Genomic DNA, 11,720 nt, shown 5'->3' with positions numbered 1-11,720 from the left:
TCACTTTCCTCTATTATACTTTGTCTCCTCGGTAATTCTCATTCTCTCTACCACTAACTGTAATTCAATTTTCTCCTCACTTTTAAACTGCTGCTTTCCTAATCACTCACTCCAAACCCAATTATTTTCTTACACTAAGCTCCCGAGAGCAATTTTTACTTTCCTTCACGGTTACCTCTCCATTATTTTCACAATCTCAAACCTCCTGTCATTTTCTCATACTTGTAATTGTGCTGCCCATTCCTATTATTATTAATCTCTCATTCTCCCCTTCAATTCAGTATTCTTGATCTCAGCTTTCACATACAAGTTAAAGGGCTGATTTTCCACCACCCAGCCCCCACAACCTAGGCACATATAAAGCAGTGTGTCCCACCTTATTTTCCTGGAACCTACCCATATTTCTGCATTCAGGTTGTTAACCAGGACCTGACCTTCCTCCAGCACAGGACCCGTTCTTGCCAAGGCCTTGTGCTTGGAAGGAAAGAAAGGTCTGCAGCAGGGGCAATAGCTTTTGGCTTCAGGGCCTTCTGGCTGCTATTCACAAACTCTGCCTGGCTGCCTTAAATAGAAAGTCAGTACTTTTAAAAATGGGAGACCATGTTAAATCTGTTGGACCCACCCTATTGTCAACAACACCCTCATTGATGGTCAATGCTGCATAAATGTGCTCCCTTTCGTATGCTGGTTAAGTACCGTTTATTCCTGGCATCTTTTATTTAAAAGGTTTTCAAGTCTAGGATTGATATCTTTAATCATTCAGAAGGTTTATTATCTTGAGCATGTCATGTTTTTAGCCTATTTGCATTTCTAAAGTTCTCAGCTCCTCCCCGCTAAAGCACTGAAGGAACATTTTACTGTTATGGTTTGTACCTGTACCCATGTTTTTCTTCCCAACGTCTTTCTTTACCTCTCAACCTAATATTTTTTGTTGCTACATTAATCTGAAACGCCAAGCTAGATTAAGCGCTCAAGTCAGTGAGGCTTGGACCCACAGTCTTTGGGAGTCAAGGGGCAAAGAAAAATTTTAAAAAAAAGTTTCCATTTTGAGATCAGATACCCAGCCTCAAATGAGTCATGAGTACTCAAAGATATAGCGACAATCAAATCAGTTCCTAAAACAATTGGAAGAGTGGGAAAAGAGCCATAATGAACCAATCACAAATGTCAATAAAAACTGAGCTTCCTCAAAAAGGTAAAAGGACAATCGTAATCAATAACTACCCTTTAAAACTAGAGACTCTCTCAAACTGGACCCTCAGACTATTAGCATTAACAGGCATTGTGACCAGCTTAAAGTCCAGTTTAACAATTTCTGGTCAATGTCAATTTAGTTCCATTTATTGGAGACTTTTTTGTCTCTCTAATTTGAGGCGGGCTTCTGGGGGGACGGGGAAAGGGAGGCGCAGTTGAAGAAAGAGGCAGACAAAACATGATATAGCACAGGTCACATTAAATTAGAAGAATTGGGTTATGTGGGATTATACAAAGAGGATCACTTGAATGTAGGTCATCATGTTACACAAAATTTATAAATCTCCCCCTTCCCCACAAACCCCATACTGCAGCACCTGATGGCACAGCACAAAATCCTTGCGCACCTAGTATTAGATGCATTATTACTGCCCAAAGCAGACACTAAACTGAATGCCTCGTGCATTATTTGCCATGCATATCTGACAGTAATGCCCCTTGCTAATGAACGAGTTGATTATCAGGAAAGAAAATTGGGGGGGGGGGGGGAGAAATGGTATGGAGTGATTTTGGCTCAAGAGAAAAGGGAACAGTATGGCTGTTGTATTATCTGATGTCTGGTAGCTGTGTGGCACAAAGATGACTTCAGGTAGCATAAATAAGCATGGTAGATTGAAATGATTAACAAAATTACACACAAACATAATTCAATAAATACCATCCTCCTACGTTGCACAGAAAGTTTCTAACTCACTGCCAGATCATCTAATAAGACGAGGGTAGAACAGTAGGTCACAAGGAGTAAGTTTCAAGTTGGAATTAACTGAGTGCTCAGGCAGTTACATTTCCAGTCTTCTGTTTATTAGCAGTACAGGTTTCAGAACAGCTCCAGCTGTGTTATTAACAGTGCAAAAGCCAATGATTTTAGATTACAGTGCTCTGAAAGCTTTCATAATGTCATACCCAAGATGATACACACCATTGGGTGGTGATTCTAGCTATATATTAGAATTATATTGTAAAAGATCATCTATTTTGTGTAAACTACTGACTGGGCCCAATAGTGGTGGGATTTTCTTTTTGGCATGCATACATGCTAACCTCACCAGCAGCACGACTGAAAGATCCTATGGCTAAAAGATAATATTCAAGATAAAAATTAAAAGCTAATGTAGTCATTTAATCAGCAACATTCACACCTGGAATCACAATTACTCAACAGGTACAACTCCCTTTTTACAAATTATACAAAATGTACATACAAGCATACAGTGAGTATCTCTGAACACAGCTCTCCATCTATAGTCAATTTGGCCTCAAGTGAAGCTTGGCTCCATTTCACTCCAGAGTTCCTGGAAGAAAGAAAGAGTATTGAAACTCTCTGGGTCATAAAAACAAATATGATCACAATAAGCAGCCCAAGACCATTGCTGTCCCCACCTTTATGGTGATGCAGCATCACCATCGGAACCTGGGAACATTAAAAAACTTCCTTACAAATTTGGATTGCGGAGTTTGAAAAGTCAAGTTATCTAGAATCATTTGAAGAATGTGTAAACCAATGTTATTCTCTCACTACTGCTTCACACATTCGATACCAAAAAATCTTGTCCCCAAGGAAGATAACCATGAGAAAGTGTGAGATACATGCACACACATCATATACAGAAGGAAAGAGACTTGCACAGAGAGAGAGAGAGAGAGAGACAGAGAGATAAAGCAAAAGCAAAATACTGCAGATGCTGGAAATCTGAAAAACAATGCTGGAAATAGTCAAGCAGATCTGGCAGTATTTATGGAGAAAGAAACAGAGTTAGCGTTTCAGGTCGATAATTTCAGGACATCTTAAAGTAGTTCACAGCCAATAAGTTACTTTTGAGCGGTTTGTGCGGAGTGAGGGAGATGTATAATAAAAAATAACCTGTAACTAGAAGCGGAGACTAGACAATGTGGAAAAGCACAGCGATATGCAGTTCATCAAAAGCAGGATAAAAGCATAAAAGAAAAGCTAATGGAATATTAAGATATAGAATACAAGTCAAATTGTAAAGGTGAATAAGATCATAGCATGATCACAGTTGGGCACAGTGCAGTTTTGGGCCCCAAACTATAGAAGTATCTTGAGTAGACTGAGAGGGTATAGTGCAGATTCACTAGGATGCTGCCTAATATAAAGGAAATATAAATAAGAAAAACTTAATGGGGCATTTTTCATGACAAATGAGATTGAGTGATTTGATAAAGGTCATTAAGGTAATAGGTGTTTAAAATTGTGAAGGGATGAGACAGTTGAAAGAAACTATTTCCAGTGATGTGTGTGTGTGTGTGTGTGTGTGTGTGGCGTGTCCTGATCAAGTGGACATAAAAAAAGATTAAAATGCAAGAGATTTAGGACTTTAAAAAAAAACTGTGAAGCTGTGGAATGTACTCCCAGAATCTGATTGGCAATGGGATCATGCCAACATTCAAGAACAGATTAGATAGGTGGTTGAGGAAACAGGGTGGGCACATGATGATACCATTGATCATATGGAAGATTAACAACAGCACAGATAGTTTGTGTAATTCAACAAGTTTGAGCCTTCACATTAGTACCTCAATTCAAGGTAACTAACTGTCTGCTGCACCTTGCAGCAGCAATACCTCCTCTACTGGGTGAGCACAAAGCAATAAAAGTTACATGATCAGTTTCCTACACTCCTGTCCTGATGACAATGTCCATGAATTATGAGGAAACTAAGTAGGAAGTAATGGTAGTAGGATCAAGAGAAAACAGCTACCATAAAGATTACTTGTTGCTAAGCAGAGGGAGGAAGCATTTACCTTCCAAAAATGCAAATTCATCCGTGGCATCAACTGCAGTATCTGAAAGAGAAATAAAAAGGCATCATTCAGCAACATGGAAATCAAATCAAAACCACAACTATCTCACTGAAGCAACCGCCCCTGAACTCCAGCTATCAAAACCACAACTATCTCACTGAAGCAACCGCCCCTGAACTCCAGCTTAGCTCAACACTTCAAAACCTAGCCCCTCACACACACATTATAATCCCACAAAGGCCCTGATGTATGCTCTGACAACTCAGTACAAGTCTGGCATAACAGAAGCTGCTGGCAGACTCACCCACGTCCTTCCGTTGGATAGTTTTCCGCTTTCCTTGTAGAGCGTACGTGTACGCATCCTTTGCGATTACTTCAACAAACAGCTCCTGTCAGGAGAAACCACATTCATTGTTCAGTCATTGCGATACCCAGATTGCATTCATGGTTCAGTCTTTGGGATACCCAGATTGCATTCATGGTTCAGTCTTTGGGATACCCAGATTGCATTCATTGTCCAGTCTTTGGGATACCCAGATTGCATTCATTGTCCAGTCTTTGGGATACCCAGATTGCATTCATTGTCCAGTCATTGGGATACCCAGATTGCCTAGTTTATCCTCCCTCTCCATGTGGCCCAATACATACTTCCAATAGGCCCCACACATCTCTAGTCTCTTTCCTAATCAGGCCCAGCACTTCAGGCAGCCCACTATACCCTGCCTCAAGGAGGAAAGTTACCTTTGCCTCAGTAATAAATAATACAGGAGCCAAGATGAAAGCTTTTCTTAAGTCTAAAGCTTCATTAATCCACTCTTTTGCAAGATGATCAATGTCACTGTTTAATACCAGAGATTAAATGATTATACAAACTCAGGCAGAGTAATGACTGAATTTCAAAATTCTCATCCTAGTGTTACAGGCAACTGGGAAATGGGGTGGTTGGTTTTTGCTTGTCACCTCCCAACTGACTGCTGTTACGATCAGGTGAGAGGGGGGGTCTAGGGTTCCCTTTCAGCCTTCACCTGGTCTTACTGTAACAGGGTTTAAATTTTAAACACAAGCAGGTTTTTGGCTCCCCCTTGGTGAATCATTGCCTTATAATTGGAAAGTGGTGATCAAAGAAACCAGTACAAACAGGTGGTCGTAGGTTTAAAGAAAACTGAAATTTATTAAACTTCAACTCTAATTCGGTTAACGCCCATGCTAGCACGCATAGGCGATACACGTGCAGATAGAGAAAAAGAAAAAAAGTGAAAAAGTCTGAGCCAATATCTGAAGAGTTTTTGTTACGGGTCTTCGAGCTCACCGTAGAGTCCTTGATTGTACTTAAATCTTGCTTTTTGTTGGGGCCCAGTATTCTTCTTAAACCTTGTTCGCTGTAGGAGACTTTTCTCTTGGGGTGCATGTGTCTTCAGTGGGTTTTGGAGTTCCGTGAGGAAGAGATGGGAACAGACAGGCAGGAGAGGTAATCTTCTTCAGTCCAGGAGCATTCTGCGTTCTGCAGACTCTGTTCAAAACTATACAATTCAGAAAAAAACCCAGACTGCTAAATCAGGTCAGTCATGTGACTAACTGGTTTGACCACATCGGTTTGTGGATTGTATTGGAGCAGGGGATAGCTCCTTTGTTCCACGCACTGTTAATATGCAAAAATGTCTTTCCAGCCAGGGGCCTGGCAACTTCTTGTTACAGGCCTTTTCTTCCCAGCAACAATTTGAAATTTAATGTCCATGTGGTGAAATTACTGTGCCTTATTCTTGGCAGGTGGGGCCTGCAGAACACCGCAGACAGCATTTTTCTCAAACTAGCGTTTCAGCCCTTGTGCTTTGTTTGCCAAATTAACAGGTCGTGATAGGTTTTCCCACTGACTTGAAACAGAAGATTAAATATTTATTGAATATCACCTGAAATGATTGCAACATCATACACTATCACATGCACATTAAAGATAGGGAGAAAGTATAGGGTAGGAGGTGTTAAGAGTTCAAGGTGTAAAAGTTTGTGGGATCCTTTTGAAAGATAAGTTTTTAAAGTTGCAGGCCTGTTTGCTGGTTGTCTTGCATTTGCTAGGATGTTGAAATCTTCTAGCTGTCAACGCTTCAGTTTGAAGACAGTGCTGACATTTTGTGGTTCAATTTTCACAGGTGGAGTTGTTTAAAAGTCACTCTCATTTTTCTGCTGCAGTTGGTTGCAAACTCGTCTCAGCAGGGTTCAACTGTCTTCACTGGAATTGATCTCTCTCTCAGCCTTGTGCTGGAATTGTAGATGGCTTTCGATGTTCTCCCTTGCTAGAGATCTCTGGCTGATGTCTTGACGTTCTCCAAAAAAGGTTACCTTTAAAAGGTAAACTCACTAAGTGTTAGTCTTGTCCATGGAACTTTAGGTTTCAGTTCCTGAAGGGCTACACAATAGCTTCTGATGCCAATCTACTTTGATAAGATGAGGTATTTTCACACTTTATTGTAGTTGGATATGGGGCATCTGAGTGTGCCTTTATTTTAGCTCATTTTTGTAAATAGCACACATCCATGTAAACTGAGGTGTCTATACTTTTATTGCAGTCAGGGTTCATGAATTTTAGTTCTGGTAGACATGAATGTGCATTTCAGTGCAGGGGAAGGTGTATGTCATGTGACTTTATCCTCCATCTTGCTGAAGGCAAGTGTACCAGTCTTTTAAGTTGTCTTTTTAAAATAACACTCCAGTTTATTTTTGTATTTCCATCACTGCACTTCCCACAAGTGTGACATTTATTTTCAAATCCCTCCATGGCCTCGCCCCTCCCATCTTCTCCAGCCCCACAACTCATCTATTTCTGGTCTCGAGTATCCCTAATTTTAATTACTCCACTATTGATGGCTATGCCTTCAGCTGCCTAGGCCCCAAGCTCTGGAATTCCCTCCATAAACCTCTTTGCCTGTCGACTTCTCCACCTTCCTTTAAAGACACTCCTTAAAACCCAGTACTTTGTTTATCTGCCCTAATATTACCATGTGTGGCTCGGTGACAAATTTTGCTTTATAACGCTCCTATGAAGCGCCTTCAGACGCTTTATGTTAAATAAGCCATATAAAAATAAAAGTTATCGTTGTTCACTTATACTGTGCCCATTAGTCAGTAATTCTATTGGTTACCAGCCATCATGGTGACTGTGTTCTATGTGAACCAACTGCATGCATGCAGATTCCACAGAAACGATGCTTGGAAAGAGTGGTAGAGTTGGTACATTGCAACAGTTCACAACAGTTAATTAACCAGGAAGGTAACCTGATAGGAGAAATATATTGGCACTAGTAGCAGCAGCTGCTGGCAGCATCCAAGTTGTGTCTGCCTCTATACAGCTGCCAACAGGATGGATTACCTTCACAGCATCTCTGCCCTCCTGACATTAGGAACATGCCAAGACACCATGGCTGGAATTTTACACACTGCCCCCCTCCCCCAAAACAAGCAGCTGGTTGGGGGCGGGGGGGGGGGGGGGGGGGGGGAGGCACAACTTCAGCTGTCAAGGATCTAAATTCAAATTTCCTCCCCAAACTTCTCTCTACCTTCCTTAAAACCTACTTTTTGACCAAGCTTTTAGTCACTTGTCTTAAAATCTTCAGTTCAATGTCAATTTTTTTGTCTGTTGTTGGGACATTTTACTGTTATCTATAAACAGGGGCGGCACAGTGGCGCAGTGGTCAGCACCGCAGTCTCACAGCTCCAGGGACCCGGGTTCGATTCTGGGTACTGCCTGTGCGGAGTTTGCAAGTTCTCCCTGTGTCTGCGTGGGTTTCCTCCGGGTGCTCCGGTTTCCTCCCACATGCCAAAGACTTGCAGGTTGATAGGTTAATTGGCCATTATAAATTGCCCCTCGTATAGGTAGGTGGTAGGGAAATATATAGGGACAGGTGGGGATGTGATAGGAATATGGGATTAGTGTAGGATTAGTATAAATGGGTGGTTGATGGTTGGCACAGAATCGGTGGGCCGAAGGGCCTGTTTCAGTGCTGTATCTCTTAAAAAAAAAACTAAAATACAACAGTCTGGTAACTGGGACATAAGGAAAATATCCAACAAGAAATGCTGGAACCACTCAGCAGGTCTGGCAGCATCTGTGGAATGAGAAGCAGAGTTAACGTTTCGGATCAGAGACCCTTCTTCGGAACTGACAAATATTAGAAAAGTCACAGGTTATAAGCAAGTGAGGTGGGGGTGGGGCAAGAGATAACAAAGGAGGTCTAGATTGGACCAGGGCACATAGCTGACCAAAAGGTCATGGAGCAAAGGCAAACAATATGTTAATGGTGTTTTGAAAGACAAAGCATTAGTACAGATTAGGTGTAAATACAAGTGCAAACCTGAAAAAAAACAGTGGGTAAGCAAACTGAACAAACTAAGATGAAATGAAATAAATGCAAAAAAAAGATTGTAAAAAATGTAAAAAAGAATGTAAAATAAAAAGGAAGAAAAAATAACTAAAAATGAAAATAAAATGGGGGGCTGTCATGCTCTGAAATTATTGAACTCAATGTTCAGTCCGGCAGGCTGTAGTGTGCCTAATCGGTAGATGAGATGCTGTTCCTCGAGCTTGCGTTGATGTTCACTGGAACACTGCAGCAATCCCAGGACAGAGATGTGAGCATGAGAGCAGGGGGGGAGTGTTGAAATGGCAAGCAACCGGAAGCTCAGGGTCCTGCTTGCAGACTGAGCGGAGGTGTTCCGTAAAGCGGTCACCCAGTCTGCGCTTGGTCTCCCCAATGTAGAGGAGACCACATTGTGAGCAGCGAATACAGTATACTACATTGAAAGAAGTACAAGTAAATCGCTGCTTCACCTGAAAGGAGTGTTTGGGGCCTGGGATAGTGAGGAGAGAGGAGGTAAATGGGCAGGTATTACACCTCCTGCGATTGCAGGGGAAGGTGCCCTGGGACGGGGACGAGGTGGTGGGGGTAATGGAGGAGTGGACCAGGGTGTCGCGGAGGGAACGATCCCTTCGGAATGCTGACAGGGGAAGGGAGGGGAAGATGCGACTGGTAGTGGCATCACGCTGGAGGTGGCGAAAATGGCAGAGGATGATCCTTTGGATATGGAGGCTGGTGGGATGAAAAGTGAGGACAAGGGGAACCCTGTCACGGTTCTGGGAGGGAGGGGAAGGGGTGAGGGTAGAGGTGCGGGAAATGGGTCGGACACGGTTGAGGGCCCTGTCAACCACAGTGGGGGGAAATCCTCGGTTGAGGAAAAAGGAGGTCATATCAGAAGCACCGTCATGGAAGGGAGCATCATCAGAGCAGATGCGTCGGAGACGGAGAAACTGGGAGAATGGAATGGAGTCCTTACAGGAGGTAGGGTGTGAAGAAGTGTAGTCGAGGTAGCTGTGGGAGTCGGTGGGCTTATAATGGATATTGGTAGACAACCTATCCCCAGAGATGGAGACAGAGAAGTCGAGGAAGGGAAGGGAAGTGTCAGAGATGGACCATGTAAAGGTGGGAGAAGGGTGAAAATTGGAAGCAAAGTTGATAAAGTTTTCTAGTTCGGGGCGGGAGCAGGAAACGGCACCGATACATTCATCAACACTCCCCCCTTGCTCTCATGCTCACATCTCTGTCCTGGGATTGCTGCAGTGTTCCAGTGAACATCAACGCAAGCTCGAGGAACAGCATCTCATCTACCGATTAGGCACACTACAGCCTGCCGGACTGAACATTGAGTTCAATAATTTCAGAGCATGACAGCCCCCCATTTTATTTTCATTTTTAGTTATTTTTTCTTTTTTTTTTACATTCTTTTGTACAATCTTGTTTTTGCATTTATTTCATTTCATCTTAGTTTGTTCAGTTTGCTTACCCACTGTTTTTTTTCAGGTTTGCACTTGCTGCTGTTCAATATTCAGTGTATTTACACCTAATCTGTACTAATGCTTTGTCTTCCAACACACCATTAACATATTGTTTGCCTTTGCTCCATGACCTTTTGGTCAGCTATGTGGCCTGGTCCAATCTAGACCTCCTTTGTTATCTCTTGCCCCACCCCCACCTCACTTGCTTATAACCTGTGACTTTTCTAATATTTGTCAGTTCCGAAGAAGGGTCACTGAGCCGAAACATGAACTCTGCTTCTCATTCCACAGATGCTGCCAGACCTGCTGAGTGGTTCCAGCATTTCTTGTTTTTATTTCAGATTTCCAGCATCCGCAGTATTTTGCTTTTATTTTAGGAAAATATCCAAGCCTTGGTAAAGGTGAAAAGGAGGCAGCAAATCCACAGCACCAGGGGAATGAGTTATGATTGACTTCAGCGAGTAGAGGGAGCCCCTTTCTAGAGGTGCCACTGGGCTGCCCCATGCCAACATGCACAGGGTGACTATTTGAGTGCAAGAGTACAAAGGAACAGTAGAAGAACATTTAGCCGCTCAAAGCCTATTCCACCATTCAATGAGATCACAGCTGATCACAGTCAACTAACTCCATCACCGTGTCTTTGCCTCATATCCCTTAATACCTTTGGTTAAGGAAAAAAAACTCAGTTTTAAAATTGATGCAATTAGCATCAATTGCAATTTGAGAGAGTCCAAAAACTTCTACCATCCTTTGTGTGAAATGTTTCCTAACTTCACTCCTAAAAGCTCTGGCTCTAATTTTCTTTGACTATGCCCCAATCCTAGACTCCTCAACTAGCCAAAAGTTTCTGTCCCTCTACCCCTTAATTTTCTGAATTCCAAGGAATACAAGGCTAATTTGTGTAATCTCTCCTCACAATTTAACATTTGGAGTCCAGGTGTTATTCTGGTAATAATAATACACTCCCTCCAAAGCCATTCTATCGTGGGGGGATTCAGGACCAAAACTACAAACGCAGGCAAAGATCCGTCAATACTGGAGTTTTACCCCCTGGAGACGGTGACTGAAACGCAGGAAGGACCGGCGGCCTCCAACGCTGCCAGTCAGAACCTCAGACGGGCTGTTGCTGCTCTGGGCTGGGTCGGGATCCCCGGGGTCGCTCGGCACACACTCACCGTGGCTTTGCCGATGGCGAACACGGCCTCCTGACTCGCCAGTGATACTTCGGGATCGGCCTTCATCAGCCCCTTGATTCGGCTCAGTGGCAACCGGAGCAGTTTCTGCTGCAGCCCAGGGAGCGGGGCAGAGCCGGGCCTCTCCACTTCAGCCTCGGCCTCCAACTGTGGGCTTTGGCCCGGCTCCACTGCCGCCGTTGGGTTCTGCTGCTCCTCCATCACCAGCCTTCCCGCCTTCCAGGGCGCAAGTCCAGAACAGCCAATCATAACGCACTGTCTCCCGTCAATCACTCCCTCCGCCAATCATAGCACAGAATTGGAGAACGACCTTCCCCAATCACAACAGGGGTTGCGAAAGCACTGGTCAAGTAAATTGACCAATAATAGAACAGATTGGCCATTGGTCCAATCAGATCGCGCAGCATGATTCTTGACACAGACTTTGCACCAATCAGGTTAGGCGGTGAGTGTAGTTGGCGTTTCAACCTTCAGCTTGGCATGGGGAAGATGTGGGTTAAGCATTGGGAAAGGAGGGTGGGCTGGGACTGGGTTAAAATTGCCAATGAATGCATCCTAGGAGTGTCCTGGAGATAAATCTTCAATTCCTGGAGGGTTGGTTACTCTAGTTTGGATTTGGATGTGGAGTGGGGTTGGTAAAGGGGAGATTTGGATGAGTTTCACCTTCAAGTTTGCTTCGAGTTTTG

At 43.3% G+C, this 11,720-nt stretch overlaps 1 protein-coding gene across 1 annotated transcript; it reads right to left on the bottom strand.

The window, feature by feature from the left end:
- Positions 1-2,033: 2,033 nt before the first annotated feature.
- On the bottom strand, positions 2,034-11,278 carry pole4 (polymerase (DNA-directed), epsilon 4, accessory subunit). Its single transcript, XM_068015835.1, has 4 exons — positions 11,017-11,278; positions 4,322-4,406; positions 4,018-4,059; positions 2,034-2,546 (listed from the first exon to the last, which is right to left on the bottom strand). The coding sequence occupies exons 1-4, from the start codon at positions 11,233-11,235 to the stop codon at positions 2,533-2,535; spliced, it is 360 nt and encodes a 119-aa protein (XP_067871936.1). The 5' UTR covers positions 11,236-11,278; the 3' UTR covers positions 2,034-2,532.
- Positions 11,279-11,720: the final 442 nt, after the last annotated feature.

This window comes from Heterodontus francisci, chromosome 36, assembly GCF_036365525.1.
Source record: "Heterodontus francisci isolate sHetFra1 chromosome 36, sHetFra1.hap1, whole genome shotgun sequence".
NCBI lineage: Eukaryota > Metazoa > Chordata > Chondrichthyes > Heterodontiformes > Heterodontidae > Heterodontus > Heterodontus francisci.
The sequence above is the reverse complement of the archived record's forward strand: the minus strand, read 5'-3'. Positions and strand labels throughout refer to the sequence as shown.

What these genes read in the sequence shown, in the direction of transcription:
- pole4 (XM_068015835.1), bottom strand. Translation starts at nt 11,235, where the DNA reads ATGGAGGAGCAGCAGAACCCAACGGCGGCAGTGGAGCCGGGCCAAAGC. An exon ending in TCGCCATCGGCAAAGCCACG is followed by an intron (nt 4,407 to 11,016) that starts GTGAGTGTGTGC and finishes TTCTCCTGACAG; the next exon opens with GAGCTGTTTGTTGAAGTAAT. An exon ending in TATCCAACGGAAGGACGTGG is followed by an intron (nt 4,060 to 4,321) that starts GTGAGTCTGCCA and finishes TTTCTCTTTCAG; the next exon opens with ATACTGCAGTTGATGCCACG.